Source organism: Manduca sexta, chromosome 19, assembly GCF_014839805.1.
Source record: "Manduca sexta isolate Smith_Timp_Sample1 chromosome 19, JHU_Msex_v1.0, whole genome shotgun sequence".
NCBI classification, from domain to species: Eukaryota; Metazoa; Arthropoda; class Insecta; order Lepidoptera; family Sphingidae; genus Manduca; species Manduca sexta.
Genome location: NC_051133.1, coordinates 408,587 through 432,965, shown reverse-complemented (window position 1 = coordinate 432,965; position 24,379 = coordinate 408,587). Strand labels below are relative to the sequence as shown.

The 24,379-nt window shown below is 36.0% G+C and overlaps 1 protein-coding gene across 1 annotated transcript in view; it reads left to right on the top strand.

Annotated features, from left to right (window-relative positions):
• The first annotated feature begins 17,368 nt into the window (after positions 1 to 17,368).
• LOC115441469 (tetratricopeptide repeat protein 7B) overlaps positions 17,369 to 24,379 on the top strand; it is a 17,549-nt gene continuing 10,538 nt past the window's right edge. Inside the window, exons 1-4 of the mRNA XM_037440317.1 lie at positions 17,369 to 17,711; positions 20,795 to 21,074; positions 23,609 to 23,723; positions 23,844 to 23,998. Coding sequence (XP_037296214.1) covers positions 17,585 to 17,711; positions 20,795 to 21,074; positions 23,609 to 23,723; positions 23,844 to 23,998 — 677 coding nt within the window. The 5' untranslated portion in view covers positions 17,369 to 17,584. The remainder of the gene's footprint in view (positions 17,712 to 20,794; positions 21,075 to 23,608; positions 23,724 to 23,843; positions 23,999 to 24,379) is intronic.

Below are 24,379 nucleotides of genomic sequence, written 5' to 3'. Positions count from 1 at the left end.
CGAGAGGGCATACATTCTGCTATTTTACGCAGAAATATACAAGAGATTATTCGAAAAGACGTACTAAATAAATCTATTTTGTTCAGGCGTAGTTACCTCTTTCACTCGCCGTAACAGTTTTATGAAACTCAAAGCATGCATCGATGCATCGCACATGAAAGTTCCGTCGGCCGCGGCACGAGTCGGTCTGTATTAATTTGTGAAAGAGCTCCGGGAGTTAGGGACAAAAGCCCCCGAGTTATGAATAAATGGCTCTTACAAAACGGGTCAAAGCGTGACCCGTCGTCGGGGATCGGCTGGGGTCGCTCTGACAGCGTATTCAGCTGAGTCTTTTGGATCGTAGTAGATTTTACATAGATATTTAAAATGGGTCTTTTGCCTTATAAAAACGAATAAAGTAATGTAAAAGTTACGATTTTAATAAAAAACTATTTTCACATCGTGAAAAGTGACCGTGAACAACACGGTCGTGAAATTACGAACAAGTTACTTAAATAAGTTTTAAAAAAATCGTGACGCTAAAGAGGTATACAATGCTAGACAAATACCTAGTATTCGATTCAACTTATAATCAGATGCTCTTTTCATGTATCCATGAACAGAAGTCAAGGTTTGAGGCTCCAATTTGTGTTATACGACAAATAAATAATTGAAGATTATCTAATGATCAAAAAATCTTAATGAATTTATTATAAACCCTTTCATAGCGTAGTCCGTTCATGGATATTATAGTTGGTATTGTTTTATTTCCCTTGCCCTCATCTTATTTTAATGCAACTTTGACGCAACATAATTTTTTCAAGATTTTAAACGGAATTAACTTAGTTTTATGACCGTCCATGTGCCTAACGTCAATCCCCTCCAGATGATTCAGTATTATATAATCGAAGCGCATCGCTCTCCGTGGATAGAAAGACCGAAAACTTTTGGGAGCTAACGACCGACCTAATGACGACACATAGCGTTGTCTAATGCTGCGCGAATGTTTAGCGCCGGCGCACTACCGCACTGGACAAGCAAGCCGAATATTTTTCGCGTAAATTCATATTAAGTCGTATAGTTTGAGGTTGCGTATATACCTCAGTCGGTAGTCCTTAGTCAGTATTTTTCGCATGATTGTTAATACTCTGTCGTTCGATGGTAAGCGGAATAATTACTGATATTAATGCTAAATATAATAGTCGGCAAATAACTTGAACAGACTGCTGCGTGGTACAAAAGGAAACCCCCACCATGCCATGCACTCAAGTTTGCCTTACATGACATAACATGTATTTTTCATTCTGATACCAAGTCTCATACTGCCCAGTTTAAACTGGTTTCTTCTCCAACGGAAACACAATGCTCACAAACAATATATCTTCACAAACGCCAGGCGAATGATTTAAAGTTGTTTATTATAAAAGTTACCAGCCGCAGGTGGGCCATTAAACCGGAATAACATTCTGACATCTCTGTAAACTGACGGATGATAATTTATTAACGTTATAAATTGTTTGTAATTTGCACAAAAGCTTTCAACGGTTTTATTAATTAGATTAAAGGTTGTGCATATTCATGAGAATTCAGATATATCATTTTTTATGATTAAATGATCTGATGGGGAATTCGGTGAAGTCAGTTCGGTAAGAGACTATTAACAACAACGCTATTGCTTTTAATTATAACTTTATATCGTAATACACTGCGTCCTTGAGATATTAATTGTTGTCTCTCAATGATTCAAATACTGAGTATATACTATCGGTTATTCTCACTACGAGAACATTCAAATTAACCACGCGGTGGCAGCCTCACAACTTAAATCAAGAATTACATAAGAAATGCCAGGACAAACAACATTAAAGTAATTGATCTAAAGGTGCCTACAATTCTTTGGCTAATTTGTCTTATACTACACATAAAATACGAAAAACACACAGTAACCTTACATATTAAGATATTAAGAAAAAAGTCTCCGGCTGCGCCTAATTGTCAGTCTGAACGCGATAGACTCAAAAGTGCCGAACAGATTTTAACGAAATTTGGTATGGAAGTAATTTGATAAGGACTTATGTTTGAAAGGATTTAGGTTCCTTTCTTTCTCTGGGAAATATATAGTGGAGCTTTTATCCGAGAAAATCTCTTCTACACGAGTTAAGTCGCGAGCAAAAGCTAGCATTATTATAATTTATGTTCTCCAATGAATATGAGTGAAAGCGGGAGGTAGTTATGAACTATTCGGAAAATGTGAAGCGCTTGTGTCGCCTGTGTCGTGAATAATTAATACGTGTTCCGTAAACAGCGCTCGGCGATGTAAATCAAATTCCGCTATAATAGAGCAACAAATTGCTAATATATTCATATTGTAGCTAAAGCGTACCAGCCGTGTACCAGAGTTGGAAATTAATATACATGATTATCAATTATGTTGAATTATGTATAATTTTACATGTGTTTAAAAAAGTAAAAACCTTATTCTTTTTATAAGCACACATAAGCCTTTCGTGACAAGTCAATAATACATAATTACAATAATTTAATTTTCAAATAAATAATAAAGTAGGTACATTATTTAGAAAAACAGCACGGTCAGATACAAAACACTTGGACAGTGAGGACGGTATTAGGGCAAGGCAAGGAGAAGTTGAACTGATATTAAAAACAGATGAGGGAGAAGAATCTTTTTTTACCTATGGGTTTCCTAGTCCCCTTTTCCTACAATTTATCCAAAAATATTTGATCTATTTAATTAAGTCAAATGAATATTAATTGGGTTAATTAGGTATCTGTAAACAGCTACGTATTTCCTAGTTAATACTACCGCTAACAATATTATTAATTATCCAATTAAGCTCTATCAATAAATGAGTTATCATAAGGGTTGTTTAGATACATAAGTACATTTATAAATTATTTATATTTTTGATTTTATAAGAGGATGAATCGGAGTTGCTACCATTAATATTACCATATTTTGTGTTAGCATCTCATTTGCGAGATAAGTTATGATAACAATTTTTTTTGGAGCTTATAGCGACTAATTCTTTATTAATATAACGATGTATCTTCTTTTTGGATACTGGATATTATAAGATAACAAATTTAACATAATCTAAGTTACTTAAGTATTTTTAAGGTAATTAGGCAAAAAGGAATATTTAAATTTTGATTTCTATGTGTGGTAGCTCGTAATTGGCTTATTATATATATTTTTTTAATGTTTACGTTCATGCTGCCAGCTGTATGAGCTTCAGTGATTGTTGCAAAATGCCTGGCATAATCAATCCTAGTTTACAGTTCAGTAGTAAATATATCCTTTGATAATCTTATCCCTACTTATAATGCTGTTAATCCATTACCATTTCATGAGTATTTATTTATTCACAAAGTTATTTTTGCTAGTAACGAATGATGGAAGTTTCGCGCGACGTTCGGCGCACGAGCGTGATGTTATGACGAAAGTAAACAGATAAAAGTAATGAAGTAAGATAAAAAAAATGCCGGTGAGTTTCTGCTCGTAAATATGTGCAGTTGTAATGAATATCGCTTGCTAGACGATTATTATACGTAGAGACATTAGACAACTACGAGTTTAAAAAAAAAACATTCCATTAACGCGGCAGCGTATCCGTGTTTCGATTCCCGGATTAGGCTATTAAAGTGAAGTTATCAATATAAATGTCTATTTCTGCCGCCGAGCAGTAGTGTGCATGCGTTGTAGTATCGCGGTTTAAAACACATTGCAGCCAAATGAATAATATGAGACTTAAAATGTCCCAGGGTGACGAGCGCAGTGGAGTATAGTTAGTATGTTTCGCTTACTATCAGGCGAACTGCATGTTCGCCTTGTCATTATAATTCAATAAAAAAATAAAATATATCTTGAGTTAATAGAGATTACATATTTTGTTCTCAATAAGGCTCACCATATACACCACGGGCCGAAAATAATCAAGGCAATTAGTAAAAATATGTACTTGTGCAGGAAAAAAGGCGTATCTACGCACATTATTACAGAGTTCACTTTAAGATATTTTCTTTCCTCGTTTAACAATCCCCAAACGCCAGTCTAATAATTTAAAAATTCAAATTTCATCCAACAAGCCCAGGTGGCTTCTTAGCCGAGTTAAAAATTAAAATCTAAACCCAAAGCCGCTGAGACGCCGCTATAGCCGGAAAGATATTAGCTCAAACACTATGAACGTCTAGATGTTGCGTCGGATTCATTCTTTTGTAGAATTAGTTACATACGAAATAGACGACGGAGTATTAAATATTGATATTAATAACTTCAAGTATTATTGTGATGGCACAAGGTAATTGTTTTACATAACAGAAAAAAAATCATATTGATTTCATCTGTCCTTATTCGGGGCAAAGTCAAAGTTAAAAATATATTTTTTTTAAATTGTCTTTTTTTATAGCTCTTATAAATAGTCATGAATCAACCACTGCTTCGAAAGGTGCTATCGTTGTGATGAAGAGGCAGTGCAAGAAACTCTATCAGCAACAGGGTGCATCTACTAAGACAGTAAAAGGTAATGCTGGTATCGTCGAAGGATACACCAACTTTCCTTGGTAGGTCTTGTTATTAGGTCCAGTAGCTCAGTAATGATTTGCACTGCCGTAACAATGAAACATTATTTCATTAACATTTTTCGGATGTGATCGTCTATCTAGACATGAATAATTAAAGCATAAAGGCAAGTGGATGAATGGTAAAGGTCGACAATGTGGAAGAGCGGCGGCAGGGAGAGGGAGGTGCAAGGAGAGGGGAGGGGGTACAAAGGCTCGCGGAAAGGGTTGCTTTGTTTGCCGTTACCGGTGAGTAGCATTTTCGATGTAATTTACCTTTTTAATGTAATTTTAACTTCCGCTTGCGGTTATTAATGTTCGTGGGTATTTTATCGGTTGTAAGTATCATCTTCCTATATCAAGTATTTCGATTTCAAGAACATTGTAACTAGTGTAATTGCTGGATATGGATTGAACTGTCAGGCATCTGGTAATGCAAAGCCGTAGATACAACGGTTTATGAAAAAACTAGACATTATGAAAGCCAACATCAAAATATATAAGTAGATAATTCAGAGCCACGTTACCATTTTTATGGTTTAAGATTAACACGAAGCGTTCGGAAACAATACCTTTATCTCTCTTATAGTAATATATTTACCACTCACAAGGTCACGTACAAATAGACCAGGAACTACCTAAACCCGCAATAAAGACACGAATACGAGTCTATAGTTTATACGAACGTAGATAACACTTGAAGTGCTCGTAAAACTTCAACTAGGGCGGGTGCCTGACGCAGTTCACGTCGCCGTCATCTGTCGGCGCATGTTAGCGTCTGACCGAATATGTGTTCCTGTAATAGGTAAGAAATGAATATGCTAAGTGGGAGAGATTTGTGATCGAAGTAAAACTAGTTTACGGATTATATTACGGTTTTTCTCTTTTAATTTTCTCCTGATATTTCAATATCTTTACGGTCTTCAAGGTCACGGGGCGAACTGAGGTGATGGTCGTCCGAAAAGTCAAATTTACATATATTACATAACAACTATATAATTTTCAAAAGTAAATTGCTGTTGACGATTTATGCTATGAAGAATGAGCACCCAGTGGTCTGAAGTCGGGCAGCCGGACTTTTGGGTAATATAATACGTAAAACTAAGACTAGTTTCGACGTCTAACATTCACGTAGACATAGGAATGGTTATAGTGATTTATAATTTATTAAGCGCAGGCTGACGCTTACAGTAGAGTTGCGTGGACGTCTCATCTTTGATGAGACTTGTCATCTACTACAACTTTTAATGTTCTGTGTGAATTCTTCTCGACATCGACACTCGCGCATTGTGCCAACAATACTCTCTTTTTAGACGTTGATTTTTTAAGTAGCTCCTCGCTTTTCACTATATTAGTCGTCGTGTATATGGTGGCTGTCGCGTAGTACGCCGGATGATACGCTTTTACAGACGGGGCGCGACAATCGCACGAACCCATAACATTCGCGAAATTCCATTCCATTTAGTGCTCGGAACGTAATACTATAAAATAAAAAGCAATTTCTTATATTGAGTGGTGAATTGTGGCCATGTACAGTTGAGAGGATGTGGTGGTGAAAGTTTCTAATATTTATAAAAGCATTTATAGTTTACTGGTGCCTGTGTTCCCTATTTCCTTTAATCCTGGGTCCTTTCGCCGCAGTGTGAAAAAACAGCTAAGCAGGCCGGCGTGATTATGTCCAAATAAGATACCTGCCTGTTGCCATTCGATACTTTATCTGGACGGCATCGCGCTTATCATCAGGTGCACAGCTGTCTATTAGTCGTAGCACATTAAAAAACGTATAATCATTGTTTATACGACTACATAACGAGAGGAGCTAACAAATTATGTCGAGCGCGTCCCGAACTTGCAAAACAATGCAAATCAAATTAAAATAAATTGATTAATTAAATTACAATTAAAATTACAACTAAAACTTATGTGGCTAATGGTCGATGTATGAACCAGAAGTGGCGGCGGTCCGTGGGGCTACCGCGTAGGTGCTTGCAGTTGATGACGTCAATGCTCGCCACGAGGCGCTGCGTCGGCGACTCGTGGCTGGTGCACGTTGTATAGGCGTTCTTGTCGGTTGCTAACACGATGTTGCAACAATCGAGGTTAGGGTGCGTCAGCAACCCCTATGGGTTACCAATATGTAACAAACAGCTATCCTGAAGGCAAATACCTCAAAACAGTACACCAGTAGCAACACTAAAATAACATACCATCATAAATAATTATATTTTGTGCTATATTCAGAAACATAAATTAGAAAGAAAAACAAGCTTTTGCTTTTATATTCGCCCATCTACGTTATATTACATTAAACTTTTAATTTAGGTTGACTCAAAGAGGTTGGCTCTACAGGCGCTATGGAGAAACCGCTACGAATTAGCTACGAGAACGGCTACGAACGTTTTTCTTTTTATTTCACTCTTTTTGTTGAAGATGAAAATGAAGTTAACAAGAGGGGAAGTTTTTAGTACGAAAATGCAATTTACTAAAGATCTCTAGAATAATTTAACGTTCTTGAGTTTTTGAAATAGTTCAGTTTTAAACCATACTTTAACGTGTGCTTAAACCAAATAATCTTATCATTGAATTATATAAGTCTTATCTAACCAATTATTTTAATTAAACTATTGTTAAGACTAAGGAAATATTGATTCACTCGCTAAACATCACTAAAAAGAACTTACTATGTCTGGTTACGTTATCCACTGCAAGTCTTCTATAATTAATAAAATTATAACCGCCATTAGTCAACAACTATTTAAAAGTACGCCACACATTTTTCATCGCTGTACCCGGAAAGATAATTTTACTTGTAATAACAGCTGAACCATTAAACTTAAGTACGAACAATATCTAACAAGGATTGTAATGCATTACTAGATACTCATCAACTGTAACCAATGTTATAAAACGTGAAACATAAAAAGATCCATAAAAGACATTGGAGTGTTTAAGAGGCGGCGCAGGCGACCAGCGATAAATTAATTAGTATGAGCTCATTAACTTTATGGTAAATAAATTTGTTACGGTATAACGGTGGCTTTCGTTATAAAAGGTGCTAATTAAACGTGCGCTCTTACGATCGCCGTGAAATGGACCATTTTATTATGACTATGTGTCAGTGAATATGTTTTAAGGTGGTATTTAGCATTTAGGCTTAGTGTTTTTGAGTTATAAATAAACGAATGAACGTTGTCATTAAAAATTCGATAATTTTTGTAATATTAGTTGACGTAAGATAAATTAGTCAACATAATCATTAAATATATTACAATGAAACTGATTAGCTAATTAGCATGTGTATCGGAATTGCCCAATGTTAATAACAGGTGCCTATTCAACCTACATAAATTTAAAAAATGAAATTTTTTCGCCGAATAATTGTTCATGATCTACAAGAGGTTTAATTTAATTATTTAGTTTCTACAATATCGTAGGAAACTTACAGGTCGTGCTGCCTTTAAGGCTTTCAGAGTTTTAACGAGTCGGGAAGGCTTTCCTCGAACTGAAATTAGATTTTCATAAAACTAGCTTAAGAACCTCTAGAAGATTTACTTCGGACTTTAGCGAAACCTTTTTACTTGTTCCCAGCCACGAGAAATCAGATAAAATTGTGTGACCTGAAAACAAGTTTATTAGGATTGTGAGAGTTTCTTGAAGTGGAATGTTAGCTAACTAGCTAGAGGGTGGAATTAAAAACCAATCAGAACTATAAATTACAAAACACACGATGTCATTGCACGACGACTCTCCTTCTGTCAAATTAGTCTCTAAGTTTATACGTCGAGTAATTACACATACTGACAAAAATTTCTTCAAACCACATATACTGTTAGCAGTAGCGAAAGGTGATATTCGCAAAAAGGGAACCCGACTCAACATATAGGTAATAATATATATGAGTGCTGTCTGCAAATCGTCCTAATGATAATTAGATACTACATAAATTCTACATAAAAGGAAGCCGGCAGGAATCGGGTTATGTGAACCCTTCGCGACTAATAGCTAGTCGAAAAGAAATGTATCAAACGGTGACCTATTCAGAATTACTCTTTCTAAAGAAGTACCTACTACGTTTAGAGAGAGAATCCAACTACACGGTATTCATATTATGTTACTAGTTTGCGTTTGCAGCTCTGCCCGCGTGAAAATGTTTTTCCAGAATAGAAGTCCCTCTTTATATTTTCCTGGGATGAAAAGTAGCTTGTCTTTCCCAGGGTTTAAAAACTATCTCCTCTCCAAATTTCATCGAATTAGTTTCAGTAGTTCAGCCGTGTAACGCACATGCGGAGTTACTTTCATATTTATAAGTATGGATAATAGTTTGTTGTCTGCGAAGAGGGCGACGATGCGACTCGGCATGTGTTTTTCGTTCCAGACGGTTTATCTAGATCACGATATCGTGATGTGTTTAGACGGCTCATGGCATGTCTCAGACTGACGGGTTACAAAACGCACGTTTTTGTCCATAAAGTGTACGTGAAAGACTACAATTATTCTGCATGAACCAATTGACACATCCGAATTAGTACTATTGCTTTACAAAACGTAGGAATGTAGCCTCTTTGTTTGCTGTGTTTTTGTGGCCCAGTTTAAATAAATTCCCTAATGAATACTCATTAACATAATTTAATTTTGGAGCACGGTTTTATTGCGAAAAAATATTTTTACGAGTGCGGTGCTGTGGGCAGAAGCAGGTGTATTTAAAAAAATATGGAAAGTAAATACTTTCCACATTTAATCATCTGACAGCCCGTATCAACCTTACCAATCTCTGCCTAACCATTAAAAATGAATAGCAAAATGTCTACGAAATATATCACGTCGGTAACCCGTGCGGGTGATATTTATTACGCTAGGGTTCCAGAGACTTCACTCGCCTAGAGGTGAGACGGTTATTTAGTGCTAGACCGAGCTATAAAGTAGGATCCTGCGCAGAACTTACTGCCTATATACAACACCTTAGCGTACGCTAAACTCTTAAATCAGCTGCTTATATCTCAGCGAAGCGCTTTATTTTCTGTAAGAAGGCGAACTACGAACTAGGTTATTTAATGGTAAGTTATCATAATAAAAAGCTTGACAATTAAGGCGCGACGCTGTTGTATGAAATACGAATGTATACGTCTACTATTTTGTTTATTATTATTTTCATGCAAACGCATAATAAGTCTCATAATGTTCGGTAATTACACTATCCACAATGACCTTTAAATGGAAACACAACAGTGCGGCATAACTTAATATTGCGATGGTACCCAGTCAGACGGACATTCGCATACAAGCGACCTAGTAGAGTAGCCACTTCCTAGAAGTAATGCAGAGCTAGTATAGTATTTCGTTCAAAAATAACAAAATACATTCTTTCTTTTGGTGTTGCACGGAAGGATGCATGTTTGTGAGTAAATGCAGCGCGAGCGAGACGCGGTGCAGTCCGGAACACAATACGGGCTCGTATAATACGCGCCGAGTACTCGCTTCATAAACACACGTAGTCTGTCAAGTTTACGACGTCCGATGTACAGTGCGGATCGTACAGAAGACTCAAATGATATTCTTTTGCGTGATCAGAGATGATTAGAAGCGTTCGGATAGGCTGAGAGCTTAGTTATGGATTTATACGGGTCTATTAATTCATGTACAAAACCTTCTACGCGTGTTGCACTGTGGATTTAGGCATGTTTGGCCATATGAGAAGTTTACACTCACTAAAGGATTCAATCCCGGGCAAATTGTAAAAAAAAATGACACATAAATTATAGACTCATCTGAAAAACGAAGCTAAGACATCTGAGGCGATCAATACGTTTATAAATTGCTTTTAAGCGGAGCAGGCGATAAGCAACTTAGTTTCCGAATATTAAAATAAGCCATAAATCCTGGAGTAGTTTTGCTGTGGCGTACTACGTCGACAGCAGGCGAAAATTTTTAAGGTAGGTATTTGAAGATAACGTCTCCAGCTCGGCTTCAGAGCAGACTTTTGAACTTGCGCGATAAAACACTGTGTCGCAGCTCGACGTTTGTTCCCAGGCATTGTACTTTACTTCACTACAGTTATAGCTGTGCGATGTGCGGCTGTATTCACTTGCAACGAGCTATGCTACCCTGGTACTTCATGTGTGGAATTGTAAAGTAATGGGATTCGAGAGTTAGTGTGGATAGGTGGCACCACATTCGTTAAGTTTAGTTTAGCCTGCCGTATAGCAGCAATGCATGGTACGTTGTGAGGTATATTGAAGGCTTTATGAGGTTTAACGTCCTTAGTTTTAGCGTGTTAAGCAGAATGAGTTTTATGCTGTAGTTGCATGTAAAAGTAACGTGAACCCATGTGAAGACCATGTTAAATAGCAGTAGCGGAGGGTGAAATTTTTCAGAAGGTAACCCTGAGGCAAAAATAATGACCTTAGTTAGCATATCGCGGCCAATTTTACTGAAAACAAAAGCTAAGACAAACGTAAATTAACTTAAAAGGGAAGCCGGTAGGAATCGGTTTGTATAGACGCTTCGCCACTGTTAAATAGAACACTAACAAAATACATTAATGATATCTACCAAATATATTGAAAAGGTCAAGGAGCAAAATAACAAAACTCAATTCCACGTTACACTTTGCCGGCAGTAAATTTTTTTGCGGCAAGCTAATGCCTCCGAAACACCCGAGATTCGAGGTGCGCCGCATAGAAAAACAAAACATTACGTCGTCACTCCAGAGACAAAACAACGTTCGATATTCTACACACGATCGGGAGGTCCACGCATACATTTCCGAGCAGTGGCAATGACGGGACCGTGTCGTGTCGGGAACCAACAGTACATATAACTTTCGTGACGCAATTAGCAACGAATTGCTATAGACACCAATAATACTGGTAGTGACTGTGCTCCGATTTCTGAATTTTACATTAAGGGTGAACGTGTTAAATTGAAAGTGCTCTAAATCGAGCACAGAATAATTATCTGAGGTTGTCGATTATAATATATTATTTCCACAATATATTCTATATACCAAAAATACTTGTACCAAACAACAATTCAACTAGTAAAAAATCGAATTTTTATTTTAAATAATGCACATAGCACTGTTTTAAAATAATACACTTACATATATAAATTAATATATTCTGATAGCGTGGACCAGTCTCCGCCCGAGCTCTGTGGGGGTATGTGAAGTCTAGGCGTTTTGATCTACTGGTAAAATCTTATTGTCTCTTGAAAAATTAAACATAAAAAATCTCACGTGGTCACTTTACTTTCGCTTCGTGAATAGGAAGTTGAAAAATATACGCATTTTTAATAGTAATTGTCGACATCTAATAGAAACTATTCTTAAATTGTAATTACTGAAACTATTCATTAATTGATGAAATGTTACGTTTGTACGAAAACTTATCTGGTTAGATTAACAACCATAAACAAACCGGCATACTAACGTAACCTTTTACATTCATATTTTCCATTCGTACTAAATGCTAATCATATTTGGACGAAGCGGTAAACAATTACAGTCCGGTAACGGAATACTGACCTATATTTTTTCCAATACCTAAAAGAGAGGGGGTGGGTGTACCGCCCCTCTCCAGTTTCAGAGAGGTGAAAGGTCATCGACTATTAAGGTGTTCTAGCAATTTATGTCAGTTCGTTTTAGCTTTTGCTTGTGGTGGTACATGATTAAGGAACCTACAAACAATCCTATTACTTACATAGTTAAAATATTTTTTTCTGATATTATAGAAGCTTAATGGTGGCACTTTGTTCCCATCTGGACAACATGATGGTGTTTGGTTACGTCTCTTAAATATATATATATATATGTTTATTAGATACCTGATAATATTAAAAAGCAGCTATTATGCAGCAACAGTAATCTTGTTATCTATCATTGTTGTTCAGTCGAGAAAATAAAATGTAAGAAAAAGTTTACAACTAAAATAGTTCCAAATTATAGATTGCTCGTTAATCAGCCTCCTGCTATACAAAGGCAGAGCTAAAATAAAAAACTAAATCTAACATAAATTTAATTATATATAAGTTCTAAACTAAAATAAACTAACTGATTAATTGAAAGCTAATATCATCGCTCATAGCATAAATTACGCAACAAAATTCAGCGCAGCAACTAACCTAATTTAAAACTAACTTCCGCCCACTAAATCTAAACATTCAACTAATTTCCTATCGACCGTACGTAGCGCAGAAATACGCTACATGTCGTAGTATCGTAGTTCGTAGCATATAGATACGGCGTGCTACGGTTCCAGAAGCTTCGCGCAGTACGCCGCGTAGCCATAGTGCAGCGTGCACCAAGGACGGCGTATCCTCGCCGATCGATACGCTCGAACCGTAGAGACTAAACACCTGCTCGGTATTGCATCGTACTGGTGTACTGCGCAGCTTTATATGCTTTATTCGGTTTATGTGTGGGACGATTGGCTGCGTTCAGGTGAAATAGTCTTTTGAATGATGATGTATTGGGATTATAGGGCGAGTAAAAGTATTTTAATTTTGTAGAGGTTTATTGAATTGTACGTTTGGTTGTCTTAAGGTCTTAAAGAATTAAAATTAAAATTTAATTTCTTGCTCTTTATTGTATTGTTGATGACATTGAAGGTGAAATAAATTATATTATCCGATATTTCTTTTTTATCTCTTTATTTCCTTTGTAATCTTAAATAGAACTCAATACTAACAATAAATAAGCGAATAAATTCATCATAAGCAAATTTAAACTTTCCATTGTTGAATACGGGTGCTTTCGTGCAGCAAAAACACCATTGAAGGTTACAAATAGCTTTACCATTAATCGGCCGAGTGAACGGGAAAGTTATCGAAAACGTAATATTAGCATTAGGTGTGAAACAAACACAGACAACCTTCCGTCAAGGGCAGGACTATTTATGTTTATGTGTCTTTTACCACAACACGTTTGTTTTGTTTTTATAGTTATGACTTACTTTTAGAACTAGACATGTGTGTATATTGTTTTTATAACTGTGAGATATATTTTATTACTTTAGTTTGAAATGAGTTTCAGTCGTAAAATGTTCGGTAAACAGCCGTGGAGGGGTTAAGAAGATAGTATCGTACCTGTAACAAAAAAAATTGGCGTAACAAGCACCATGGCGTTTACACTCATCTGCTAAACGGGCTCTGGTGTTGCTAGCGGGTTATTCACTGTTCATATGCAATGACAATGCCTTGTTTTATCTAACGATCTCTATTCCTTTATTTCTTTTGGTTCCTTAATCCTTACATGACGGAATTTGGAATACACCTACACCCAATGCCTACACCAGGTTATGACAATGTATCCCTTTATTAGCGACCAAATGGAGTCCCAAGAGAATCCTAGAAACCTTTAATACCGTAGTACAATTTCTGAACGGTTGATGAGTTATGGCGATCGACCCCGCAGCGACATGCCCAAACCGCCGGGAGCAAATTGAAAACGGAACATTTAGATCCTATCACATTTGCTGATGTCTATAAAGGTAAACCAATTTCGCTGGTGCTGCGTCCCCCGCGCATGTCCCGCTCCCCGCCCGCGCTCGCCCCCGACCGACCCAGGAGGCGCTGTGGCCCGACATTGACCCGCACTGCGCTGCGACCGTTCTGCACAGGTACGTCATTCATGCCCCGCCCGCTGTCCCCCGCCCGCACCGCTCCCGCGTACTGCAAAGTACGCTGCAATCGGCTCGTACCGGATCAGCCGGGTTTTAGTTGATGTGATGGATTTTGAATTTGGAATGTTTGGACATGGGGATTATTTCGCGCGGTTTGGGATGAAATTTTCGAGCGTGTGGATGCAGTTGTTTGTAGAATAAAACTCTATTTGCAATTCGTATTGGTAAAATGGAGCGTGTATTGTATTTAAAAAATTAAAAATGTAATTTTATTAAGATCGCGATACTTAAAGCATTATATTAAGGTTTCCAGATTTGTTTCCTGGTTGAGTTCTGACGACAAACTTCTCTGCATATTTAAATCACCCACAAATTTAAACTACCTACTGCTAATGGTACTGCTATGGTACATAAGTGGTAACTACTTAAGTCTTGAAATGATAATTAAGTTATCAGAATAGTTAGTAGGCAATTTTCATTACTTATGTTTAATTTCTCCGGTGATTAGAATGGCTACAATGTCCCTTAAACCTAAATGAAATAATAGATACCTACCTACTAGCATAGTATTGCTTCAGAACGTACTTGAATATAACCAATAGAACCTATTACCTACACCGATGGATTCACATATACGTCTTAACATGTATAGGGTAAGTCTTGTTTTATTTTAAAGTCTAATACTATAAAAGTAAAACATTTTTTTCCACGAGTGAACTTCAAGACTTCAATTTTATATCTGCCAAAGCTAATAAGGGGGAAGGTCGCGCCCACGCGCGCAGTGTCACTCCGCGATAATCTCGTCATGGGTGCGGAGTGACGCGACGTCGCCACCAGCCCCGCATCTGTCCGCCACCACCAGCTTCTAATAAATTGTCATCGAATTTTACAGATCAAGTTTGTCACGGCAAAATTATGGAGATTTGTGGAGTTATAGAGTATTTGTCATTGGCATTTCCAAGTTTGTTTAAAGAATTTAGCTTGGGCTTTTGAGGTGAAAAGAGGGCATGATGAGGTTGAACCATTACGTTATTAAATAAATAAAATGACTGGAACATAAATGAAATAGTTCAACAAAACAAAATTAAATGAAGAAATAATAATATTATGGGTCTTGTTTTATAAATATAGAGTTTCTTTTGACACGCCGGCCAAACGATGGTTAGTAGACGTCATTTATATACAAATTTCTGGAGAAAAATTCTTGGCTTCTTCGAAACGTTTTTCTTTACAGTTACGACTGGCAATAATTTAAATTCTAAAAGTCTAATGTGATAACTCTATCTACTACAAAATAGGTATTCCACTACTTTTATATGACTAGTTTACATGTCAGCAAACAGTTATTAAGCTATAAACGTCGATCAAACAGCAATAAACATTTTATATTTAGATTGAAGAAAAACAGGCTGTTTACGACTGTACCGAGCGCTGTAATTATAATTCAAGTCACGAATTTACAGGGAAAATTTTTATTACCTATTTTTTTCCTCGTACGACAGTCTACACTAGATTTGGTAGTAGGTATCTACAGTAACAACTACACAAAGATAGATGACAAACTAGCGCAACTTTACGGCTTTTCAGGATGATCAAATCAAATCAAATTATTTATTTGTAAGCATAGATAGTTTACAGGTGTTATAGTAATACATAATTTGTTCACTATGCTTTGCTGTTACGTCAGCGTACAAATATATAAGTTTTATGTTGACTATGACATCACATAAAGTTATTTGTTTTTTATTAACTTGACTAAACTAAACTACATAAAATAATAATTAAAAACAATAAACAAAATTAAATTCTTTTCTTAACTAATAAATAACAATATTGAGATCATTCATAAGTCACTATCGTTTAAATACTCTATAACAGAATAATAACATTTATTTTTAAGTAAATTGAAAAGTCTTGTTTTAAATTGTACTATATTTATTGAATTTGGTACTTTGTTAAAAATTTTAGGGGCCAAACAGAATAAGCTTTCATGCTTTAATTTGGTGTTCGAAGGAACAATGCACAGTTTTTGATTATTGCGTAATGTACGGTGGGATACTTCATAGTTTTTTAAAAATAAGTATGCATTACTTTTGACATATACCGCCACTTCAAAAATATACAGACATGGTAATGTCAATAATTGTAATGACATGAAGTGTGGTTTACAACTTTCTGATGCTTTAATCTTGACCATAGCTCGAATAAGATATATCGATATTTTCGTAATTTACTGTTTTACAAATAAAAAAGGTTTTTTTTATTACTAGCCCGGAGTCTGGAATTTGTGCCCGATATGGCGATAGGCTCGCCCCCTTTCACATCATGGGACGGAAAATACTTGGCGAAAAGTGGGTGCCCTAGTTGCGCCTCTGCATACCCCTTCGGGGATAAAATGCGTGATGTTATGTATGTATGTATGTAACCTGGGGAGCGAAATAAGTCTCTCATGATTCACAGTCTGAGTTTTTATATCTACTGCCATTAGGCTACTAACGTTTCCATAAACGTATCTCTTCGAAATTGAAATAGATGCCTATAATTATAGCTTCAGGATTGTTCACTGGCATAAATTTCGTCATTATTTATTTGGTAAGTACAATAACAAACTACAGACTAAACCGTCGTAAGCCCTATTACAACTATAAACAACAATTTAATCTATTGAAAGCGGTAACTGCGCACGGAAAATCGATGTGATTAGTCTATGTTAGGAAAAATAAAATATGAAAAAAAGAAAATAAAATAATATGTTGTTAAGGCATGCTTACAGGTTTCTCAATAGGGATTTTTTGATAGAAGCAAAACGAATGTTAAAAATGTCATTAAATTCATACAAAGATCGGCAATTGTCCTACTTATTGCACGGTAGTAAAATATAAATAATATTTTTATTGGTAGTTCTACTTACTTATGCATTGGCGGTAGACACTGATTAAAAAATTCATTGAATTTATAGTAAACTTGAGAATGCGCCATCTTTTGACACTGTGGCGTACTACGTTTGAATGAAGTTTGAACATGGTTCGAACTACGATTCTACAATAATTACAAATCTTAAGGCAATGTTATTAATTAATACAAATAAAATTATTAGAATACTCTAATTCTCAGAATCATATCATTCATATATCCAGATTTTCAAAATGTAACTTCACAATTTATTTTTTTTATCGATAGTGAACATCGATTACCATGTAAGTAACAAAATACGGATTATCGAACAGAATAAGGAGCTGCATGTTGTCATCCTCGGACTTGCAAGGGATTGTCATCTGTCATAATTGGCCTTCAAGTTGGGTATCCTGGGAATCCGCTGTTGCAATTTCGAAGTGATTTTTCGATGTACACGTAAAGTGTTGAGTGTAATCGATGGTGTGACATAAGAAAGTGATTGTTCTTGTGATAAAATGACATCGAGGAGTAAGAATGCCGTGCGGGGTTACGAAACAGAGATCGAGAAGAGCCGAGAGGAAGGAAATTGGAAGAAGGCCATCGAGCTAGCCCAACAGTTGAAGGCCAGGTCACCACAACACGGTACCTTTGTCCTATATCTTCGTGTTTTATTATTTATGAATTTTACCTTTAATATCCATGGGCATAAGGTTAATTTTTGCTTGTTATATTCAGTTTTATCATTTATTCATGACGAAAATATTGTCTTTTCATTCAGTCTTGGGGTTTAATTCATAGTGAAGGTTAATTCGGTTGTCATTGTAAATAAATTGAATTATGCAAATTAAGTAACTGGTTCCTTAGTTATAATCGTAAAGATATCTTTATTTGTGTTACATATATCATTTTATATATCTGACCATTCACAAAAAAGGGACTATCTAATAACCTACATGTATGAATAGATGTTTTCTTTCGTAGTAGACAGCAAACAAGCAAGTCATTTGATAGTGATCATTGCCAACTATGAAAATCCTTAGCCAGAGGGAGTGGGTATATTGTAGAATTATAATAAATTGAGGAATTAGTGTTTGTTGAATATATGACACTGTAATTAAACCAAAAGCAACAGTCAAGGGGTCAACTCATAATGGCTTTTTCTTTTTTAGAATATACCGTCATGTTCAAGCCATCAATAGTGTATAAAGTTTCAGAGTAATTCTACCACATTATAGTATCAATGTCTGAAACATAACAAAAAACTATGTGATGCCAATAAAGCTGACTTTGCAATATACACCATCTAGAATAATACTTTGTTTAAAATTTTATAGTATTTGTAACTATCTATTGTTTGTGAACTATGGACAATAGTTGATAACTCACATACTTATTACCTAATTATATGGTACCGTCTAATAAAATCTATATGTTAATACATGAATAAGAAACATTGTACAGCTTTTTAAGCATAATGCATGTAAGACTGTGGGATTTGGTGTGAATAAAGTTCATATAGAGAAGTCCTTGAAAATAAAATTTACATATAATATGTATACCAATGAAATAGGCCTTGCAGTGGCTATTTGAAATTCAGTGCAAAAAGAATCATTTTTTTCAGGCCATGATATAAAAAAATGCATTATAACTGTTAAGTAAAAGTAAAGTTGGGATAAACAATGAACATATCATATTTCTTGATAAGAGTATGATAACATACTACAACAATTATACTAATAGATATCTATAGTGAAAATGCAATTCACTCAAGATATCTAGTTACATGCTAACAATAATGTTTTCACATCTTTGCCATATCATTACCTTCCTCACAACGTCATTATGTTACTGTGCTAACTATGATAACATGTTAAATGCACTGACAAAATGTCATTAAAATTTCTTAAAAAGGACAAAAGCTACCTTTATAAGACATAGACAATGGCTATTTACAGGTGTTACTTTTTTTAATGACATAAGCTATATAACAGCCCATAAACAGAAGAAAAACCATCCAACACCTTGAATTCATTGTTTGGTATTCTACTGCGCTCACCATCTTGAGACATGAGATGTTAAGTCTCACTATGTAAAGTAGTTACACTGGCTATAATGTTCTTTAAACTGGAACACAGCAGTGACTATTCTCTGCTGCTTGGCGGCAGAAATAGATGTTGCGGTAGTACCTACCCTGGTGGACTCTCACATATGAGAGACCTACCACCAGCAATGTAGCCTGGTCTGTGAACACATATTTTAAACAGATGTTTCTTATCAAACATTTAGCATCAGTTTATATCCTCAACCTCTTTTTCAAGCTGCATATCAACATGTAAACCTACATAGTATTATCAGTTAATAAACAAAGCCAGATAATTCAATATCTTCAGTGTTTGGAGTTTGTGACAGGATGTTTGCAAATCCGGAACATGTTTATGAACATTAACATCAAAGTGTTTTATGTTTTGTAAATCACTGACAATCAATCAATTTTATTACATCTTTAGGAACACCTGCTATTTAGACTTGTGCTATAAATAGATGTTTTCGTTATTAACATTAGAACTGGATGTAACTTCTTTCCGTGTTCAAATGTTTTCTGTTTACTTTTCTATATTGTACAGTATACAATAAAGGAAACTATTAAAGGTTTTATTTATTATGGAGTTGTTTATAAAAATATATAAAATGGTCTTATCTTACTTTCACATTATAATGTTTTTATTATTATAATTATTCAGTAAACATTTCATCCAATAATATTCATATGTTGTAGTTTTTGTATCCCATCATACCATATTAAATTATATTATGGGTTACAGTTAAAATTTATAGAAAACACAACCCTAGCTGGGTGCCCTTTAATTCAATTAGTCCAATATCATTATTGGGCTGTCATTCACTGATTACATTATTGGTAAAATTTAACCATATTCCCCTGGGAAATTATATTGAACAACATATTTATAGATTAATATGTTACAGAAAGTGGTACCTCTTTTTAAGCACATTGTGAAATTTGGAATAATTCAAGTTCATATAAGGAATGCAGAAACATTTAGTTTATGTATATGTGTTATAAAGATATTAAATTCGATGGTCGAATTTCAACCTGTGGACGACCTTAGCAGGCTTAATAAAGAGATATACAATCAATATGAAAATAAAAGAAATGTATAGTCATATACAAGTCTAACACTGCAGTCTATTAATGGGTTTTTCATATGAAGCTGTGTTTTTTTTTTTAAAGTTCGTTTATTTATCGCGCCATTAGAAGGTAGTACACGAAAGCAAGGTAAAGCTCAGCAATAAAACTAGTTTTAACGAGCTGTGATTTATTTTTTATAATAATATATGTGATTATTACTCACAAACCATTATAAAATAATAATATTATGTGCATACCCTTGAGCTTATGTTATATCTACATAATGCACCTTTAGAACTAAGGTGACCACTCTCAAAAAAGACGACTTGTGGAAAACAAATTAAAAAGATTTGAAAACAGTATGAAAGGCAGTAAATTTGACGGTCGTCAAGTGAGAATCTGTTTCTATTCTATAACTTTGTCTTTTTTCTCGTCAAAGGGTTATAGAATATGCTTTGGAAGGTCCTTTTTAACATCATCAGAAAATATACAAATTTTGAGTTCGGTCACTTAGTTCTAAGGGAGCGATAACATTATCTATTTAACACGTAGTCATACTCATGTCAACCTATTCCAGAAAGCCTCGCCCACTTCCTAATCGGCGAAGGCAAGCTCGAGGCACATCTCGATGAGCGACCCCCCACCAAGGAGAACATCGAGCGCGCCCAGCGGGAGCTGTCGGACGCGCGCGGGTACCTCACGCTCGCCACCGACGACGCGGGCAAGAAGGCGGGCGTGGCGCTCGATGCCCATCTACTGCTCGGGAAACTCAACTACGCGTGCGGGTCTTATGACGAAGCGTTGAAACATTATAAGTTGGCTGAACTAGATACACTCACGGAGAAGGAGTTGCCTGTGTAAGTTGATAGATTATTCCCTCACATCCGCCGTTGTAACTCGTGTAAACTAGAATCGGGGTGTATTTTATTATACCAAGCGATGAAGGTCTGTGAATCTAACAGCACAATCAGACTCCCACTCGCAACGAATTAATCAATGTTTATGAGCTCATGGTCTAAAATCTACTGGGCACGAGAGTTCCTGATGATGACTGGTGAGAGAGGAGTTTTTGAACGCTAATTGTAAGCTATCGCAGTATACGTTACCCGAATTTATAGCTCGACTCGTTGTTTACCAGAATTAGTCGAGAGAAATCCAGTAAAGTACGTCGATATAATTCTAGCACGTCTCTCGTATATCCATATTTAATTGAGATTGAAATTCTATCGACAAGCATGACTTGCTCATGTGTACGAATAAAAAAAAAAATATTATCATGCTTGAATTACACAAGCCTTACAACCGATAGTAACGTAATGACGCGCCGCCGCTGAAATATTTACCGGACGAGACAACGCCAGTTTCACAAACGGGCGAATAGAGCGGAACTGTTTACAAAATAAATGCTGAACGGAAAGTTTGAGCATTAATTAGTTTGTTACTATTGTAAAAAAAAGTAAGCTTTTTTTTACTATAAATTAACAGTAATTTAACAAGTTTGTGAAGTAATCATGTAGAAATTGTATAGTGGTGACCCGTCGACTAAGTATGATATAATTTTCATAAGCGGTAATGTGCATAACTCCTGGTGATCTAGTTGGGCACTTAGCACAGGCTCTTCAAAAAGTTAGAGAGGCTAAAAGTATCGAGAGGGAATGAAAAACTTGCCAATCACAACAGTGCGTGAGTCAGCCGGTCTGATGTCATCTCGACAAACATACAAACATTATCACTGTTCGGTACGCGTTCTGTATTCCACATTCCTCATGCATGATTAGTTCATTGTATTATTGATATATTTATTGTCTCCAAACAATAGAGTTTGTATTTGATTCTTTTCAAAGGTTATTTAATTGTTTATTTAGTTCATATAACATTAAATTTAACTAAATAAATATTCGTTTAAAAAAGTCAAGCCTCAAAATGCCTTTGATAATTTAGCTAGGTATTCGTACTTAGGATTTATGAAAGGAAAAGTTTTGAAATTATTTTCCCAGGACACGTTTGGTTGCCAAATGTTAGTTTTAGATCATGGAGATATTGTTAGACTCAAACTCTTCTCGTAGAAGTTTGTTATGTCAGTTCAGAAACTTTGTCTAACAAAATATGCTGGTTGAGTAATAAAAGAAAAACAACTTATAAATTATGTAGTCTTATTTTCACATTTATTTCTAATGTAAATAATTATTTTTTTAAATACAATGGAATATAATTTTATTATATTCTAGATATTATCACTTTCACTGATCATCTTTATTATTTTTATTTTTATTTTTGAAACATTAATTATATTGTCTTTTGTTTCTCAGTAAACTATCAATGTTAACAGATTACGTAAGATGTACAAGCTAATTAAAGTTAACGACAGCGTGTTACGTCGGCGCTCATTATGTTATCTATTATAGTCAAACTAACCTTAATTATTCATGCTATTGAACACTGGTGAGTAGTGAGATGGTTTAAGATAAGATATTATCATTGGCGAGAAAATTCAATTGTTTGTTTTATGTAAGACTAATGTATTATTTGTTTGTTTTTAAACTTGATAGGGTTTTTTTAAAAGCAGATAGGTAGAGCAAGTGCGGATTTTGCCATCTTATGGAAATATTTCCGAAAATTTATTATGTATTCTGATGGGTATTTCGAGCAATAACCTGTGGTACTTTCATTTTATTCGTGTTTTCTTGTCAGTTTATCACTCTAGCTAAGAATGAGATGCTTCGATAGGTGGAACACTATCACTCCCTGGTATTTATACTCGGGATGGATATCTTTTAATTGAATGTGTTTTATCATGTAAACACAAGAAGTTAAGGGATTAAGTTACACAAAACTAAACTTTATGCCCACTTTGAGCATCAAGAATAAAATAAAATAGATATTCTCCGTTAATATTTTGTAGGAATTATTAGTTTGCGGTATGCTCTTATGTGTGATGGCGTATTTTTTTAAAAAACACAAAACGGTGTATAAATTTATTTAAAGAAATTACGAAAAAGAAACAATTATGGATGTTTGTAATCATATATTTTGCAGAAATTGGCCCTTATATTGTATTAGGCCGCGATTTACAATCTTTGAATAGGATTTTGGGGTTAAAACTGGCACTGATTGGGTTAGTTTTTGATTACCTTTAACAAAACCATTTTAAACCGCACAGCGTAATTTTTTTAAATCTAGAGAGCATCATAGCACGTCGCCCTGAAAGCTCAAGGGCATTGGCGTAAAGTCTTAAGTTCTTTATATGTTCTACTAGGTAGAATATAATTTCGACTTTAGAAACTCCTAAATCTCGTATATTTCTTTACTGGTGAATTATAATCCGTTTCTTCTGTGTGTGATTTGAACATTGTGCCTACTTTTTGTATCACCCTGTACATATTCATTACAGACGCAGTCTTCGTATAGTGGCGGAGTCGTATGCCATCAAAGGTTTATGTTTGGAGCAGAATGCAGTACCAAGTTCTACTAGTCGATATAAACAGGCGGAAAGGGAGACTGAAATGGTATGTATCTACTGTTGAATAAATTGGAATATTATTCAAATTATTATTTGAAAATATTTTTTTTGCGTTAAAATTTCATTGTTTGGTGAAAGTAGTTAACTTATAATGCATTGCCGTCAGATCCGCAGCTTTGAGCTGGCGTCGGACCTGACGCTGCTGTACCTGCAGCGCACCAACTCCGCCAGCGTGCGCGCGGGCCCGACGCTGGAGACGGCGCTGCAGCGCGTGCCCATACTGCACATGCGCGCCGGCAGGCTGCACTGCGCTATCGACAGGTATGTTTATAGTCACGTGTAGTCAGTCGTCAGATCTGCAGCTCCGAGCTGGCGGCTCGACCTGACGCTGCTGTACCTGCAGCGCACCAACTCCTGCCTGATGCGCGCGCGGGCCCGACGCTGGAGACGGCGCTGCAGCGCGTGCCCATACTGCACATGCGCGCGCCTCGGCAGGCTGCACTGCGCTATCGACAGGTATGCGCGTTTATAGTCACGTGTATGTGTCAGCCGTCAGATCCGCAGCCCGAGCTGGCGTCGGACCTGACGCTGCTGTACCCGCAGCGCACTCCGCCAGATGCGCGCGGGCCCGACGCTGAGACGCGATGCGCTGCAGCGCGCCCATACCGCACATGCGCGCCGGCAGGCTGCACTGCGCTATCG